Source organism: Gadus chalcogrammus, chromosome 9 (assembly GCF_026213295.1).
Source record: "Gadus chalcogrammus isolate NIFS_2021 chromosome 9, NIFS_Gcha_1.0, whole genome shotgun sequence".
In the NCBI taxonomy this organism is placed as follows: Eukaryota; Metazoa; Chordata; class Actinopteri; order Gadiformes; family Gadidae; genus Gadus; species Gadus chalcogrammus.
The window spans coordinates 21660067-21678130 of record NC_079420.1 but is presented as its reverse complement, the minus strand read 5'-3'; the positions used below and the strand labels follow the sequence as shown (position 1 = coordinate 21678130).

The following is an 18064-nucleotide window of genomic DNA, read 5'->3' as shown; positions in this document are numbered from 1 at the left end:
TTGTAGTAATGGTGATTTGGTCATTGATTTGTTAATCGTGAAAATATTTGTCACTTGGGGCAGGCAATAACTTTATATTTACATTATTTAGTATCCATGGTGTGTTCCTGAATCCTCGGACGCCAGCCTTCCGAGTTGCATGGAACGTGACGAACGCCACACTTCCGGTCTCCGAGCATTCATAGCGCTCCGTTGTGATTGCGATCGTAATTTCCGGTTAGTGCACCACGCAGTATTCGATTTGGAACAACACTGACATCTAAAAATTAGCGCACTTAGTGAGTGTGGATAGTGTACTTCGTTTAAGTGTACACATGGAAGTATGGATATCGGAACACGGCTATGGACATATGAATAGAATAATGCTACCCGGTTACTTCCTGTTTCTATGATCACAGCACATATTAACATATTGTCGCGATCTTTCCGCGAGATCTGTTAAGCACCAGTGTCGCCCACTAATCGAGTTGCAGCTTATGCAAGCATGTTTTTATAACGTGTGCCAGAACTTCCTGATACTTATTTCACGAGTCCTGTGTTAATCTCCACATAAGTGTCTTGGACATTTGCAATGCACGGTACGTTGTTTGTTATAATACATTTTTCTACTTATTGATGATCTGCATATAAATGTTAGGGTTTCAACTCTCCCATTTCTGGTCACGTTTCCAAACAGTTAAATACAAGTTCGGTTTGTGGTGTTCGATACCACAAATTAATGCGTATTTGCAGACCATGTTTACCCTAGTTTTGTGTGGTAGAACACACACACACACACACACACACACACACACACACACACACACACACACACACACACACACACACACACACACACACACACACACACACACACACCAACAGCCAGAGCTGTGGTCATGGTGATTAATGGGTATCCTTCTTCCTGTGTCCATTACAGAAAACTTCTCAGCTCATTCACCGTCATTGTTTTATCAACATGCCTGAAGGGCCAGAGCTGCACTTGGCCAGTCTGTTTGTTAACAAAGTGTGCGAGGGAGTAGTGTTCACAGGCCCAGTCACAAAATCTGCAGTGAGCAAGAACTGTGATGTGTCCTTCACCTGCGAGGCTTACAGGATCCAAGCTTCTTCCAGAGGGAAGGAAGTGAAGCTCACGTTAACACCTATAAAGAGCGATGTCAAAGAGGGGAGCACAGAGCAACCCATGGACATCGTTTTCCGCTTCGGTATGTCCGGCTATTTCCGATTCACATCCGAGGATGAGCTGCCGAAACATGCCCATTTGCGTTTCTTTTCGAACGAAAAGCCCTGCCGAGTGCTGAGCTTTGTGGACACACGCAGGTTTGGCAGTTGGCAGCCCAATGGAAGCTGGCAGCGTGGCCGGGGGCCCTGCGTCATGTTCGAGTACGAGAGCTTCAGGTCAGCGGATGTGGACTGATGAATACATTATATCAAGATCAAAAGCCATTCAGCTGATCTTTTTATTGTGACCGTAACAGTGTTTTTTTTATTCTTTCAGAAAAAAGGTGCTCTCCAATCTGTCCAACCGGGCTTTCGAAAGGCCCATCTGTGAGGCCCTGCTTAACCAGAACTACTTCAACGGCATTGGAAACTACTTGCGGGCAGAGATCCTTTTCAGGTATTGGGCATGCATGATTCGTTTCACAAGGTTGAAAACAATAAACAAGATTACAACATTGTGTTTAGCTTCCTCTCCAAATCCTCCAGGGGCCACTGCTATTAATACATGATTAAGAACAGGATAGACTTTAGTTAAGAATGTTAACAAAAAATAAGTGTCCCTTTTCTTTTGTCAGGCTGAGCATTCCACCCTTTGTGCAGGCAAGGACTGTGTTGGAAAGCCTTGAGCTAGAGGATCTGGCTGCAGATACTACCCCTGTGAAAGAACAGCTTGATGACCAAAAGGTAAACTCGCAGTCTCTGATCGCCAAGATCCACCAATAACTGACTATTGACAACGCTTTTGTTTTCAAAGACCTCCGACAGGGAGTCGAAACGCACGTCTCAACCTGCTGATCTACTGAGGTTGTGCCACACCGTTCCTCTGGAGGTCGTGAACATGGGTATGTAGCTTTTGTTTTGCCGCATTGTCTCTCAGGTTACGAACAAATTAATTCACCCCATCACCAAAATGTATGTGGTAACGAATTTATCGATGCAAAGTCAAATATGGTCAGTGTGCCTCAGTTTGATTGACTGCTGTTATACCGTCACTTCTCTAAGGTGGGAAAGGTTACGACCCCCAGAAGGCCGACCACTCCGACTTCCAGGCGTGGCTGCGGTGTTACTATGTGGCCGGAATGAAAAGCACCAGAGACCACAATGGCAGAACCATGTGGTTCAGTGTGAGTGGGGTGAAATCATGGCTGGCTGTCCTTGATGGAACAATTCAAGGAAAAACGTTTAACTAATGAATTGTGTTTTTTTAATTTCAGGGTGACTCAGGCCCCATGGTACCCAAAGGTAAGAGAGGCAAACAAAACTCTATTGTATAATACTTTTTTGACATCTAGTCATCTTTTTCGGGGCGGTTATTCTTAGAGTTGAATGAGAAACCATAGTTGCCTTCTCCCTCATTAGAGTGCAAATCAACAAAAGCAAAGAAGAGAGTGAAGAAAGAAGACAACGATGCCGCCATGGTCAGGAGAAAAGGCAAACCCTTTGTTTACGTGTGTTAAAAAAAATATATATATCTGTTCTTAAACAAAGTCCTTTTTTCCAGGTTGCTGAAATTGTCCCTAAAGTCAAGACAGAAAAGGGTGTCAAGCAGGAAGCCCCAAATAGCAAGACTGGCTTGAGGAAACGGAAGGTTAAACAAGAGGGGGAAGTGACGCGCACCTGTGACAACACAAGATGTTTGCGTAGTAACAAGACCAGTGAGGCACGCTAAGGCGGGAAGAGCGGACATTCACTATTTTAATAATCGCTGGTAAGAAAACTTGAGTCAGAACAAGCATAGCTAAAAGGCATCCATTAATAGATTTTATATATGTATGTGTTGTTGGATCAAAATCAAAATGCGAGGACACATTAAGTATGATGCGGTACTCAGAGTATTCTTTTACAGAGAAACAAAGAGGCAGAACCAGACAATAAGCTGACCCAAATGGACCAGGGAAAAAATGGGACCATGACTTTTTTCTTTCTGAAACACGTTCATAAACATTAAAACTTTTTCACTTTTACAAAAAGCCTTTGATTCAGAGTACTTTTTGCAGTGTTTAGGGAACAAAACAAGATAAGTCCTCTCAGGAAATGACCATGGCTACCGACATGATGAATTAATGGAATTCCAGTCCGAACGTAACGGCCATTAAAGGACTTACAATCACGACTGTGTCAAAATAAGTAGGTTGTTTATTGATTCATTCTTTGAGTCACTCCCAGCCGTGCTTATTTTAGAACAAGGAGGAGTGATCTTATTTGATGAGGACCGAACCCCAGAGTGATTCCTTCTGAGGTCATCTGGGCTGGCTGAGTGTGATCCGGACGCTCCAGAAGATCACAACTGGAAAGAGTTGAGAATAAGCAACAGTATCAGTGAAGCCGTACTCTGGCTCAATGCTACGGCGTTTCACTGGTCCAGGCACATATATTTTTCTTCTGGGTCATGTGGTACTTTCAGAAGCTAGTGCTTCATCTACCTACGCATGTGTCTAAAGCGTGTGACCCATCATCATATAGGAGCATTAGGAATACTTACTGCCAGGCCTGTTGGAGGGGAAGGTCTGTACGGAGCATTGTGGTCACACTGCTGCCATGGGACTCGTACAAGCGAACCAGTAGAGTGCCTCTTGAGTCCTCAGCCTAGGGAGAGTTGGAGCAGTTATTACAGGGCCGGACACTAATTAGACATTAACCCATACATTGATCTGTATGCATCTATATTTATTGATCTTAATCTCATTATGATCAGTGTATTAATTCTGCACACAGGCTCAAAGGTCAGAGATTCTCATCTCATCCCCTTCGACCCTGAGACAGGTGGATGATGCAAAAAAACACAAGCCATATTCGGTCTTAACACATTACACACCTACATGAGTTACCCGTCCAACACCATGTCTGATCCAATGATGGATTTACGCTGTGTTAATTGGGTCGCAATGAAGGGTATTCAATTAGCCTTTATTTAACTGTGTCCTTGGGGAAAGAGGGAGCACAACACCTCTACCTGCTTGATGGTCTCGAGGACAACGGCGGCGGCGGCGACCGAGAAGGCGCTCCACGGGGCCGTGTCAGCGCTGGTCTTGAAGAGCCTCAGAGGGTAGTTGAGGTTGTAGGCACTCTGGATGACGCCGGCCGTCTGGAAGGATCCTGTGAGACAGCAGAACAATAAAGTGTCTATCTATCTATCTATCTATCTATCTGACACCACTTCACTCCGAGGGGCCGCTTCAATTCAGTTTAAACATTCAAGGAATCGGGATTGGGTTCACTAGTGAGCAGGAGGCTAGGATAGACTTGTGATTATGTTAAGTTATTATGAGCATCACTTTGGATGACTTCTAGCTCAAAACTCTCAAACATATTGGACATGCATCCAGCTTCATTTGATTAGTGCCGCGTAACTATCGCTGTGTCAAGGAAGGGAAAGATACAACATAACATAAGGAGCATTTGTTCATTAATTCTTCAAACCAACGCAGTTCCACTATTAGAGCAAAAGCCTGACACAGAGCCTGTAACCGTATGCAGTGATCAATGCATTGCTGTATTGGACAAAAGTTACATTTCATTCAACTTACCTGCATGTGGCATGATGGCGTATGTAAAGAGATGAGCGCCCATATCAGCGTTGGCATCAGGGGCCTTGGGTGCTCGAAGTCTAGAAAATACATTGACCTGTCACTTAAGAGCTAGTTCTATTAACTTACAATGACCGGGTTTGACGTGTTTTGCTATATCCTATCAAGATGTGTTAGATATGAGGGAAATACACAACTGATTAGATAGTGGATGCTTGAAAGGCATTTAACAGCCCATTTAGTACCATCATTGAAAAGCTTTTTGTGATGCTGGTATGTGTGATGATTATGGACAACTCACAGAGACAGAGTCATGAGGTTCTTATGTATGGAATAACCATATTTGCAGTCGTTCAGCAGAGAAACTCCAAAGTTGTGTTCAGACAGATCAGCCCATTTGTGACCCCATACCTTTTAAACAGAAAAACAATCATACAAATGTAATAACAGAAAAGCACATTTCATCATATTCTATTTCAACCACGTGTTATGATATATACTACAGACATTTGCTCCAATGTCTTTCTGGATTGAACATTGGACATTAACGAGCAGTTGACGATGGACATAAACATTGTTGTGGGAGTGTGTGCGGTTGAGGCTGGTTTAAGCAGCCTCAACTGCCTGTGTCTGATTGGACTCTGGGGCTGGGTGAGGCCTGTTGCACATTAAGCAATCAGTCTGCCCGGGTTTAATACCCAACACCTTTCATCCTTTTGTCTGGAGGAGCCCGTAAGTCACCCAGGAGGCGTGAAGCCCGGACCTTGCGACACTTGACACATGGCCAGCAGTCCCTCTTGCAGCCTCAAAGAACTTGGCTCAACACTCCCTAACCCCTACGCACACACAGTGGAGTCAAACTGCGGTCAACCATTCAGTGCCGGTCTTAGATCCGCCCCCCCCTCCGGTCACCTCGAAGCGGGCCCAGTCCCAGGACGTGTTCCTGTGGGTGGGTCTCTGGAGGTGGCCAAACTGGATCTCGTATGTAGCGTTGGAGCTGCGCACGCGCACCGGGAACTCCACCTTCAGGAACTTGTGTGACTCCCCCCACTCCACCTGCAGTGCAGCCATTGGTTAGAGTTGACCTTTGACCCCTATTTCAATGGATAAACCTTTTTTTGTTCATGGCATTGAACTTGAAACGCTGGTGCTCTTCTCTCAGAGGGGAGGGTTGGGACACTCCAGCGCCCCTCTGCAGTGCAGCTCACCTGCGTGTTGAACCTGACGTAGGGACTCATGGCGTCCAGCACCACCTCCTGGGTGACGGTGCTCTTGGGGCTGATCCGGAGGGTGAAACTCACGCTGCCCCGGAGGCCCCCGGGGGACACCACCTGAACGGGCTCCACCACCTCCGTCACTGGCCTCCTGTAGGGGGCCACACACTGGCGTTAAGGCTCCGTCCCCCGCCGGGCTCAGCAGCCATCACACAGGGTGGACAGGGGGGACTGGCACCTGGTCTGGAGGTGGTAGTCCATCACATCCCAGGCGTCCCAGTACAGCGGCACGTCGTCAAACATCACAAACTGGTTGCCATGGCAGCCGTCAGAGAGGGCCTCTCTGTAAATGTCGAGCGTCGCGGAGGACAATGAGTCAATGCGTGATGGCACGTACACACAAATATGCAAGTACGCACAAAAAATATATATGATAATCTTACCTGTTGCTCTCCATCAAACAAAGTGATGCCAAACTGCCGTCCTTGTTTATGATCGTTTTCAAAATCCCATTCTCCATGAGGACCGTTCCATCGGCCTGTGATGGGTCAGAGGTTTAACTGACCAGTGAACTCCTTAATAATCGCTTCAACCAAATCAACCCCACTGAATACCGTGTGACCCCACTGACCTGAACCGTGACAGAAACTGGAATAGCTGGTTGTGTGTCCGTGACCAGGGCCCTGCCAACGCTGGGAACCTTCACTAAAGCTGGAACGCACAGAGGGAAGGAGATGGGATTATGTATAACGTACGCTGGGACAAATTCAATTAAAGATTTTTTTTGCGGATGCAGTTTGAGCAAAAAATAAGGAATTAGAATTGGAAAGGGTTCGACAGCAAGCAGAATTTGTAAATTTGGGCTTAGAAAGAGAGAGGCAGAATCTAATTAAGGAACGGAAATTGTGTGATACGTCAGAGCGGGGAGTCTTTTCAAGGCTGTGATAATTCCAGCGATATTTTCAATAGTTGACGCTTTGTGCCTAATTTCATGTCAAAGAGGTTGAGCTTTCTTCACTTAGTTTGAGAGTGTTGCAGAGGTGAGGGCCTGGCTTGAGTCTGACCCTATAGGCTTGTTACAATGTGTTCTGAGTGGGCGCATTCAGGAGGCTATTTCCTCGCTGACTGCAGGTCACAGTAGCGATTATCGAAAGGTTAAAGTAGCTGTGCTGAAGGCATATGAACTAGTACCCAAGGCTTACCGCCAACGGATAGAAACTCGAGAACGGGTGATAAACAATATCTTTACTTTGGGCGCGGTTTGATAATCCACTTTAATAGACGTGTTCTGCATCAGATGTGAAGGGTTTTGATGATCTGTGTGACTTAGTTTAAAAAGGAAGATCAGTTTCTAAACATAGTCCCGGAGCAAATTGCAGGGCACATAAGGGAGAAGGAGATAAAGACTGCAGCGGAGGCTTCTGCGCTGGCAGATGATTATCAGTTGACTCTACAGAGGTAGTAATTGGAGGCCTGTGGTTATGCCAGTGCTGTTATGGAAGAAAATGGCCCTGCCGTCAGTGCCGTGGGGGTTGTTTTTCTCTGGGCCTTCCGTTTAAACATTTACACTCTGACCAGAGAGTTTATCTTGGTTTCCGGGAGAGACTGCGCTGTGCTAGAGTCGCAAAAAACGTATGAATGAGAGCATGTGAAGCTGGTTGCTTCAGCTGCAACATTTCCCGGTTTGGTCGCTTATTGGCCGAGTAGTGTACCATCCGTCGTTTAGAAGCCGGATTTAAGGTCCTACTTTCTGTTTATTTCTAAATGATATTTTTGATAGTGTCGGGAAGGTGCCAGTGACCATAGTACGTGACACAGAGCAGATGCCAGGATTTGTTTATCATGACACATGCTCTGCCTTTTTCTGAGGAAAGGGACACAGGATATTTTATACCTGTGCTGGGAATGGGCCTGTCTGTGATTCTTGTTTGGGTAAATAAACTTGTGCTGATTTATTCATGCAGCCTTAATCGTTTAGTTTTTATGGCGAGTCTTTATGCAGTATGCTAAATGTATCATGTATATTGTTTGAGTTTAAGATGGTTGGTGGTTAGAGTTCAAGTCGGGAAACTGTCTTTATGGGAGGGGTGAGACGGCCCAGGGCGTGTGTTTGTTGTGTGTTGTTGAAATATTTGATGGGGAGGTTTAAAAGGCTGCGGGCCAGACTCTGGTGGGGAATGTTGTGGGTTGAGGAAGTGTGTGAGCGTATCGGTCTGCACAACTGTCTGTTGCCCCGGTGCCGCTGGGCAGTGGTGGTCCGGAGGAAAAAGGTAAACACTTCCCTGAAGTGTTCCAAGGTGTGCGTTGTGACGCGGGACATGAAAAGGGCCAGTGCTGATTCTGTGGAGAGGGTAAAGGCCGAGAATGGTGCGACAGAGTTGTTTGTACTGTCCTTGTCCAACACTGTCCCTTGTTTGTCTTGCATAGTGAGCTGGTAGGTGAGCGAAGAGCTGAAGGTCGGTTCAAGTCTGTTCTTGCCACAGAGGAGGTGAAGAATCGTGCACAGGGATATTTCATTCAGGACGAGGTACTGGTCAGGAAGTGCGTGCCACATGGCAGAGTTTTCATGGGAGATCCTAGTTTCCAGATTGTTTTGCCCTACTGATTTCACAATAAGGTGTTGCGAGAGTCTCACGATGAGTCGGGGCACATCAGGACATACCAGTCAATTGCGTACCACACACTAAGCAAATATTGCAACAAATGCGAACGTCCTTGATGCGTGTATGCTGTGTCCATATGCCGGCTGATTGAGAGAATAGAGGGTGAACCGGATGAAATCACCTGTGTTACACCCGTGCGTCCCATTGCAGAGCACATTGGTAGATACAGGGTATCTGCAGGTTTCAGCAAGTCAAATTTAAGACTTTTTAAGACCTTTTTAATACCACCTTGAATGAAATTTAAGACCTTAAACCCGGGATGCTGGGAGGGATCCCGCTGTATTACAACCCAAGCATAGCATGTGTGTCACTCAATGAGACTCATTCAAGTTTACTTTCTGTCTGTTTATTGAACATAAAGTGATACTCCAGGGCTCCAGACTAACTTTTTCCTTGGGTGCACTGGTGCGCCTACATTTTTAATTTGGGTATTTATGGTGCACCCAAGTTGTGAGTTGTTGAGAGGGGGGGGGGGGGGGGGGGGGGGGACGACAGCGTCTGGGCCCCCGGGCAGTCGATATTTACGCCACTGATAATATTTTCACCATTAAATAAATGCCTTCAGTAAGACCTGGGGGGTATACCACGAACCTCGTTGAACATACCCAGGCTTTCTTGGGAAAACCTGGCTCGACAGAGCCGCAACTCGCAATCACAGTTAAATGGTACCACGACGCTCACTTTAGATTAAATTAGTTGAACCAGGTTTTCCGCTTTAGGTTCAATGCGCGTTCACATAGAAGGGGCGTTTCTCGCGTCATTTGACTCACCCTTATGCAAAATAAATCGCGCAAGAGCGGTGTATTTCATCCAAGGCGAGCAATGTATTATTATGAACTCCTACGAGGAATTCAAAGTTCAAATCACAGCCAAGGGGAACACGATTTCCCATAATATGGCTAGGGTGGCGTGCTGGCAAAAATAGCCGACCGTGTTAATTCGTCCGTGAAAAGATTCTGCATATTGTCTAAAAAATATTATGCATCATCATCCCTTTTACCCCCATATATGCACATATATGGGGTGCATTCCCACATATATGGGAATGCACATATATGGGGTGCATTCCCCCAAGTACCGGGAATGCACTTGATCTCTGACCCAATATCGGACGTGCACGCAAAGTTGCTTGCTTTTAGTGGCGTGGTTCAACGTCTCAAACGTCAAAACAAAATCAGCCTTGTTGACGCTGCAGATTAGCTCGTTTCGGATGAAAGGCGCTAGTCCGAAGCGAGTTATATACGCCGTTTTGTCCCTTCCAGCAGTAAAGGTGCTCGCGATTTGAGAGTCAGGGAACATCAAACCGAAGAGATCTCCTATCCCCTCATTCGAGTTGTAGGACTGGTGCTTGACCACTGTGTTTAGAATCCACAACACCTCCGCTTTCAGTGTTGGTGTTGAACCAAATGCTACCCTCGGGTCAGTGCTAGCAGCGCGGACCGTCTGCGGCGGTGGTGCCGGGGCAGAGATGCAAAACGTAGAAATGGCTGGGGTCTGTGTGTGGCTCCTGGCAGAGGTTTTATGTTTTTGGCTCTGCATATGGCTGACGACAGCCCTAATCCCCATGGTGCCGAGCTTGAATGTAGGCTACTTTTGCATGGAATGCATCTGGCCTGTTCTGGGTTGGCAACGGACGCTAGCCAACCTCGGAAACGGACGTCTTCCAGCCAACTGACGTTGAACTTGCATTTACCCATTGTTGCAGACTAGCTAGCAAGCGCGCAGACATCCGTTTATATATGCAGCTAGCAAGAAAGTAGCCTCTCTACATCTCCTTCCCGAAAAGTCCCGCGAGAAAAATAAAAAATTAAATAGCCCTGCCCCGACAAATTTAAGACCTCCGAGTTATAAATTTAAGACCAGCATATGACATTTTTGACGAATTTAAGACTTTTTAAGGCCTTAAATTTAGAAAAATGAATTTAAGACTTTTTAAGACTTTTAAGACCTCCGCGGACACCCTGAGATAGCTCTCACCTGTGTGTGTTTGTTACACAGTACTATCTGGTAGGGAACAGTTTGGGAGGATGGTTTTCTTCATCATGACTCGAGTCGTTAAAATGTAGACCTAAAAGTTCGGAGGTACTGCTTTTGAACTGTGATGGAGATCCTCTACGATGCTCCTGGCTGCTCCATGCCGGGACACATCGTGTAAACTGCAGGTGGACGCCCGTCTCGTGAGGACTGGTGGAGTATGGCTGCTGGTGGATGATTTGGAAAGAGTGATGAGTTTGACTCTAAGAAATTAGTTTAAAAGGCGAAGATTGAAGGAAAGGACGATATAGTTGAGGGCGTCTAGTCCAGAGCCAGATGCCAGTAATTGGTTCATTATTTTAAGTCTGTCTCTCTCTCCAAATGCTTGGCGGTGGAAAGAAATGAGCATAGTGCTGAGGTGCCTTTGTGGAGTACATTAAGCATTGATTTATTCATGCAGTCTTAATCGTTTTGTTTTTATGGCGAGTCTTTATTCAGTATGCTAAATGTATTGTGTATATTGTTAGAGTTTACGATGGTTGGTGGTTAGAGTTCCTGTCGCGACTCTGTCTTTATGGGAGGGGTCAGGCGGCCCAGGGCGTGTTTGTTGTGTTGTCTTTCAGTGTCATGGTTCCTGCTGTAGTGGAGCTGGGTTGGACTGGAATTGGGAAGAGTTGGCCACTTTCGCCAGGAATGCATAAAGCCCATCCGATCTGAGCAGTCGAGAATCCCCCTCGCCCTGGAACGCAGGGTGGGGAGTCCACTCTGACTGCCGTTTAGTTTAGTTGGCCTCATACTGCATATTGATCTTTTGGTTACATTTTGTTATCCAGTTATTCCTTTCTTTTGTTGAATCCGTCATGGGTGCTTCCTTGTTTGCTGTAATCTCAAAGCTGGACCATAACAACGATGACAACAATGATATTAGTCATGATGTGAACATACCTAGCGATGGTGGACCAGTGGCCTCCTGGAGCTGGACCACCTCATTACGCTCCCAGGGCAGGGAGTTGAACACAGCGGGGGCGTCCCCCTTCTGGTCCCTCTGGCCGAGGTGTCTACAGGCATCGCCCAGAAGACCGCTTCCAACACGGAGGATATCTAAGACGGACGATGAACCATTCAACTTTTCCATTTCCCCAAGTGGGCTGCTGACGCAGTGAGGAAACAAACGCCAAACTCATCCCTAAAATAACGTACCTTGATAATATCGGAGTGCATCTTCCACCACCATCTCAATGCAGCTCCCGGGAATGACGTCGTGGAACTGGTTGAGAAGGAGCAGCCTGGAAGGGGAAAAGAGAAAAGGGTGCACATGTGAGAACAGAGTGAACGTTGGAGCCGCTGGGTCCATACGGAGGTGAGGAGTAGAGACGGGCCGGTACCTCCAGAGCTCCTGCAGCTGTTCCAGAGGGTAGTGGAAGGCCTTGTCCTGGCCCAGAGCCAAGCTGCTGGCCACCTCGATGTCATGGAGCAAAGACTCGCACTGCCGGTTCCCTCGCTTTATCTACAAGCATTCACATCAACAACATTGTCTTTAGAACTTTAGAATGAAATTACCGGTCTGGCTGATTGAACCAGTTTCTAACATCCGTCACCCTCGCATCTCTTGGCTCCCCTTAAATATCCGTTGTCAATATAATTTGTAACAACAATAGCAATAGCATTCAAACAAAGTGCTTTGCTGTAAGGAGTGAGGTGTCGCTGACCTTGGCCTGGGTGGTGTAGGTGCCGTTGTGAAGCTCCAGGAACAACTCCCCGGACCACGTGCACAGCAGGGCGGAGTCGGCCAGGAGCTCAGAGAACAACTGGTCAGGAGTTGACATCCGGACCCTGGGGGACATGGGAGAGGTCACTCATGGAACCAGACCCACTTCTATTGAGTGGTCAGGAGTACTGTTGACTCGTTTGTTCGCGAACCGGTTCGAATGAACGAGTCTTTAGGACGAACAAACCGAACCGGTTCGTTTCTCTCGTTCGTCTCGTTCGCCATTCGATTCACCGGAAACTCGGCTGAACCAACGAACGTGTTTCCGGTAGCACTGACTCCACTGAGTCTGACTGACTCAGCTGAGAACCGTGCAATGGCGTGCATTCCATGATGCGATTTACCGCTACCGGAAACCAGGCTGAACAAACAAACGATTCGCGAACGATTCCTCCCAGTTCAGTCGAGTTTCCGGTAGAACTGAGTCTGACTGACTCAGCTGAGAACCGTGCAATTCACGAACGACTCCTCTTGGCGAACTGACTCACGCGAACTGGGTCACGGAAACGAATCATTAAATCCACCACTAGTCAGGAGTTGAACCACACCCATTTGTATGGAGAGGTCACTCATGGAACCACAGGACTCACAACCCCATTACGTATTTATTGACATGGTTTTCCAGAGATAGACATTACACTGTTTTGTCTGGAACAGCCTGTGTTAGGGTTCAGAGGGGGAGGTAGGGTTTAACAGGAACTGACTTTGGAAGACCATCTGTATCCTGAACCCGCGTCAGTCTGTCAAGCATAAGCTGCGTGGGTCCACCGCCTCCGTCGCCGAAGCCAAACAGAGCTGCACTATGATTGGCTCTGCCTTTGTCTTTGTTATTCTTCACAGTGTTAACCAACTAGGGAAGGAGGATAGAGACACAAGAAAATAAAACCATTTGAAATGTTTCTCCCACACCAACTGTTTCCCCATATTGCACCCCGGTGAAAGCATGTCTGCCCGCTTACTTCCTCGACCCTGCCCTTCATCTCGTAGGAGTTTCCTGGCGGGAAGTGGGTGAGGACTTGGGAGCCGTCCAGACCCTCCCAGAAAAATGTGTTGTGCTTCAGACGAAAAGAGATAAATTAGGGTCACGGCAGGTATCCACCACTTCTAAGAAACCTTTTCTTGAAAAAGTACAAGAAAAAAAAAGTACATTTAAAATGTAAGACTCTTTAAAGGCTCTTAATACCTCTGTGGGCCCCCTGATGAATAGAGAAAAGAACATGCTGAATAAGGGGGAAGGAAACAGGTTTCCTTCAGAACTCTCTGGGCCCGCTGTGTGTTCTGCGGTTGGGGGTGCGGTGGGGGGGTTACTCACAGGGAATGTGTTGACCAGGTTCCAGCTCAGCTTCTGGGTGAGGAACCGGGAGATGCCGCAGCCCTGCATGATCTGTGGCAGTTGTGCTGAGTATCCAAAAGTATCTGGAAGCCAGAACTGGAGAGCAAGGAGGGGTATTCTTACACGGACACACACACACAAAGCGTTTTACCACTAAACCATACTGGCCCGACTCGGATTTGCATTTCCGTTACAACCGGGCATCCCGCTTCGAGGTGTGTCTTTGAGTGATGAGCTGATGATACAACAACCCTCACACTTGTATTGCCTCATCAGATGTATAATGATTTGTTTTAATACTCATTTAATATATTTGGGTTGTTTCCGACGGACGGTTGTGACACACAAATTAATCACCAATATCCGCTATGATGAATTCAGTTTGACGTTCTCTTTCCTGCTTCCTAAGCTCAATTCGTCATTGAGAGAAGATAGATTTCATGTTAGTCATGTATACACATTGTTACATGTTTCACATATATTTCCCCAGCACACAGTGTGCTTGGTAGAACAGCACAGTGATGAAAGCACAATAAGCGGGGCACAGTAAGGTTCAGTACGGCCAAAAGTGCCAATGGAAAAGCACCAACATACTATTGTATACGCATAATCTCTATGTCAACACAGCAGGAGGATGGAACAGTGGAAGGGCGCCTCACCTCTTTGCAGTAGATCCCAAACTCCTGGTGAAAGAAGCGCTGGCCTTCCAGGAACTGACGGACCATGGACTCACCGGACGGAAGATTGCCATCCTTTAGGATGAAGAAGACACTATAAATTGAATGCATAACATTATTATGTAATATGCTGACAATGCTGACATTACTTTCACAGCATTTCCCTCAGCAAATACGTTATTTATTTTCCAAACTTTCCAAGGATCTATCATTGCCTGCTTGTGTCTTAGTATGCTTTCAAACAATCAGAAAGAACGTGGCCTCGAGCCGGGAAGTTCGACTAGGAACACCGCACCGGAAGGCCGCCTGCCTCATGACTCAGACTACTCTAATAAAGAGGCAGAGGCGTGGTTATTTTGTAAATGATACTTGCCATTTCCACCCATGTGCCTCCAACCGGAATGAACTGGCCTTTCTTGACAAAGTGCTGGATTTGCGCGTAGAGTCCGGGGTACCAGCTCTTCACCCACTGGAACTGCTGGGCCTGGAAATCCATTCAGACAAAGAACCACAGTCCAAGTTCTGCTCTTTCATAAACGGCATGAAATAACTGGTGGCATGCGGAAACCTTTAAGAAAAGGACCCACTCATTTATAAATGCACTACCTGAGAGCACGTGAACCTAAAATCAGGATTCTTCTCCATGAGACGTACGGCCGTCACCCAGCTCCGGCCGCATTTGCGGATGGTCTCCTCGTAGGGCCAGAGCCACGCTGCGGGGACACCGCCACACACACAGTCACTCTCACCCGTCGATTTAAAGACACTATCAGCCATGACTGTTCTATGACAACTTCCAGGAGACACATGAATTCAGACCTGTGTCGATGTGGCAGTGACCCATGGCATGGACGGTGTGCTGGCTGCCTCCGTTGCGCTGGGTGAAGAAGCTCTGTGCTAGAGCGCGGGCTTTGGGGAAGGAGTCCGGCTGGGCGGGATCACAGAGGTTCACCATCTGGTTGACGGTGAACAGGGCTTGGTAGCCCCGCTGCTCTCCTTCCCCCAGGTGCTGCGGACGTGGGGGGGGAGGATTCGATGAACACAGAGCAGCTGATGTGGGTTTCTAGGTACCATGACTTTGTATTCATCATACTGTGACTAATTATCGTATCGGGAGTCTACCTTCACGATATCAACCATCATCTCAAAGTCAGTGAGCGTTTCCCTGACGTCCCGGTGGAGCACCACCAGCTCCGCCTTCTGAACGGAGTACTTCCTGTTGGGATCCGGAGCTGCAATCATGGACCCCTGTCCAGCTCCGAAAAGACCATTACAGGCCATCTCCACGTAGAGGGTGACGCTGCAACAAGGAAGCAGAACCATGGTGCTCTCGTGACTGGACGTTAGGCTGAACCCTTGCTTCAGCCAGAAACAAAATAGCATAGGGCGTGTACATCGTGACGCCACATCGCAATTAACTATTTTGGAAGCATGGGGGCATTGAAATGTGAGTTAGTGATTTTTAATTAACTTTTTTCAGTTTATTGATTAATGACGATCAGTCATTTATCGTGAAATGATTTGGCTTCATTGGAGGATATTGTGGACCGTTGGTCACGGTGTTTCACATGTGAGACGTGGCCAAACAACATTTTCATTAGCCTAGCTATATTGATGTTGTTTTAAGATTCTACAGTAGTACAATCCTTAAGTCCTCTCAAAATAGCAGGGTAGCCCTATTGTGAGTGGGGGACATCTCACCTGTGTGGGTCATCATCTCCCAGACACTCAGACAGGATGTAACTGGTCTTTTCACCCTCTTTAGTTAATCCCTGCAAGTCATCTTAAGATGTCAGTGAACTGTTGAACTCCACAGTGATACACTATTGTTCTTTGTGTGTATATCTACCTGGACTGGTTGCTCATCCCTCCAAACCATCGCTTCTCCATCACTCTCCCACAGAAGATGGACTTCCTTCCCCCTCCAGGATTCGGGTATTCTCAATATCACTTTGAACCAGCAAGTGCACCATCTAAAAGAGGTGTGGTTGTAAACCTACTTATTTTATCCGTGCAATCATTTTAAGAGAGAGCGATAAACAGCCATGTGTAAACGACTTACGTTGGTCCAAAGGTATCGCCAATCTTGTAAGGAGCAAAGTTCTGACTGACAGCTTCTGAGAAGGGAATCCGTTTAGAGGACAGGAATGAAGTCAGAAATTCAAGTGGATACGAGTCCCCGTAGAGTCTGCAGAGAAGAGTCACAAACTAGGATTAAACATAGAATTATTGCACAGTCCATGCATTAAACACAATGGATTTAATTGGGGTTATTGTTCAGATCTATGCTCAGATCAGATCAATAATATTCTGCAGCAGGTAAAGAGTGGTGAGACATGAACTAAGGAGAACCATACCGTCCCCGGAGATTGCAGTCTGTAAAATAGATCTCTGATATGAACTTCTCTGCTCTCTCTAGCAGAGTTCTTCTGTTCTTAAAGACAGGTTGATGGTACATGATGAGCTGCTGCTAGCTGGCACACACAATACTGACGGACTCCAAACCAAAACACACGTATTGCGTACGGATACTCAAGCAGGACATTTGTATAACGAGTTGTTGGTCAAATTACTTTTTTGTTTATATTTATTTGTGGTAGCTCTTTAATATATTCCCGATACTATTAGAAAACCCAAATTTTAATTTAAAGCATAAGGTATGTTGAAATAAGTATACGGATCGCAAATATTCGTGTATATACAAGGTTTGAAAATGGATATGGTTTACTTTTGGTTTTTAAAATGCAATGAATACAAAATATTTTAATTAATCCTACAGCATGTATTTATCTGTTAGTTAATCTTACTCTGAATTTAAATCTGCGTTTAGAATTTCTATCTTCTATTTCTCTGTCTATCTCATCACTAGCGTCTAGCCAGAGGGATCGCTCCACTATTAATGTAATGGCGTAAATCTGCCGCTAGATGTCTCTGCTCATCAATTATTCGTGGTCGACTGATATTGACCATTAAATAAATAAATAAAATAAGAATCATTTAACGCTTTAGGTATGTGTGTGCTTATCTATTCTGGTTATTTAACATAAGGTGACACATCGTGTAATTTCATTATCAGTAACTATTTCAACATATCAAAATAGAGCAAACGTAGGGGTTTGTTTGACCATTATTCTTTATTATTAGATTCTGCAATGCATATTTATTCGGACACATTTAATCATAAAACACCTGTATTATTACTTCAAGAACATAGTGCATGACAGAAATAAATGTATTATTGCGACATCTATGCAAACATAGTTTAGAAGGGCATCACTGTATTGCTTTACAGTGATATAGCTAAATATGGTGCCAAAACACATGATACTGAAACAGGATAGCATCAAGCAGCAATAACGACCATTGAATGTGATGTGATAAAACAGTGTTGATGCTCAATCATCTGCGTCTCCTCCCTATGCATTCATACCGAGCCCAACAAGGAATGTCAGTTATCCTCCGGAATAAATCTCGAACACAGCACAGCAAAGCAGCATGGTGATGGGCCGATAAGGGGCTCCATCTACTGGGGGGGATGCTGGGGGCTGTGGGACTGAGCCAGAGGTTCCAGAAGTGCTATGGGAGGGGGAGGAGATCTTGTGATCCGGGCTGGCATGACCCCCCGTCAGAGGTCAATCCCACATTTCTCCACCGGAGAAACAAAAGCCTTGTTCTCAGCGCCCAGGA

General features: G+C 46.2%; 2 protein-coding genes across 5 annotated transcripts; one reads left to right on the top strand and one right to left on the bottom strand.

Annotated features, from left to right (window-relative positions):
• The first annotated feature begins 279 nt into the window (after positions 1-279).
• On the top strand, positions 280-3880 carry neil1 (nei-like DNA glycosylase 1). 3 transcript variants are annotated; one of them, XM_056597989.1, is made up of 10 exons: positions 419-578; positions 920-1398; positions 1499-1618; positions 1797-1905; positions 1976-2063; positions 2224-2345; positions 2436-2463; positions 2581-2639; positions 2723-2929; positions 3068-3868. In XM_056597989.1, exons 2-9 carry the CDS (start codon positions 959-961, stop codon positions 2888-2890), a joined length of 1134 nt encoding a protein of 377 aa, XP_056453964.1. In that variant the 5' UTR covers positions 419-578; positions 920-958; the 3' UTR covers positions 2891-2929; positions 3068-3868. The 3 variants fall into 3 exon arrangements, with proteins under 3 accessions (XP_056453965.1, XP_056453964.1, XP_056453966.1); XM_056597991.1 differs by lacking the exon at positions 419-578 and having other exon boundaries at positions 1122-1205; positions 1321-1398; positions 3068-3880; XM_056597990.1 differs by lacking the exons at positions 2581-2639; positions 3068-3868 and having other exon boundaries at positions 280-578; positions 2723-2816.
• Positions 1492-16899, bottom strand: man2c1 (mannosidase, alpha, class 2C, member 1). Of its 2 annotated transcripts, none has more exons than XM_056597986.1 (26): positions 16735-16899; positions 16440-16565; positions 16227-16350; positions 16079-16149; positions 15500-15677; positions 15197-15386; positions 14984-15090; positions 14751-14861; positions 14360-14452; positions 13680-13796; positions 13327-13422; positions 13072-13217; positions 12309-12432; positions 11985-12106; positions 11800-11885; positions 11545-11700; positions 6594-6673; positions 6406-6500; positions 6201-6305; positions 5957-6113; positions 5661-5804; positions 5050-5159; positions 4749-4828; positions 4175-4317; positions 3704-3807; positions 1492-3508 (listed from the first exon to the last, which is right to left on the bottom strand). In XM_056597986.1, the coding sequence occupies exons 1-26, from the start codon at positions 16833-16835 to the stop codon at positions 3394-3396; spliced, it is 3081 nt and encodes a 1026-aa protein (XP_056453961.1). In that variant the 5' UTR covers positions 16836-16899; the 3' UTR covers positions 1492-3393. The 2 variants fall into 2 exon arrangements, with proteins under 2 accessions (XP_056453961.1, XP_056453960.1); XM_056597985.1 differs by having other exon boundaries at positions 4169-4317; positions 16735-16893.
• Positions 16900-18064: the final 1165 nt, after the last annotated feature.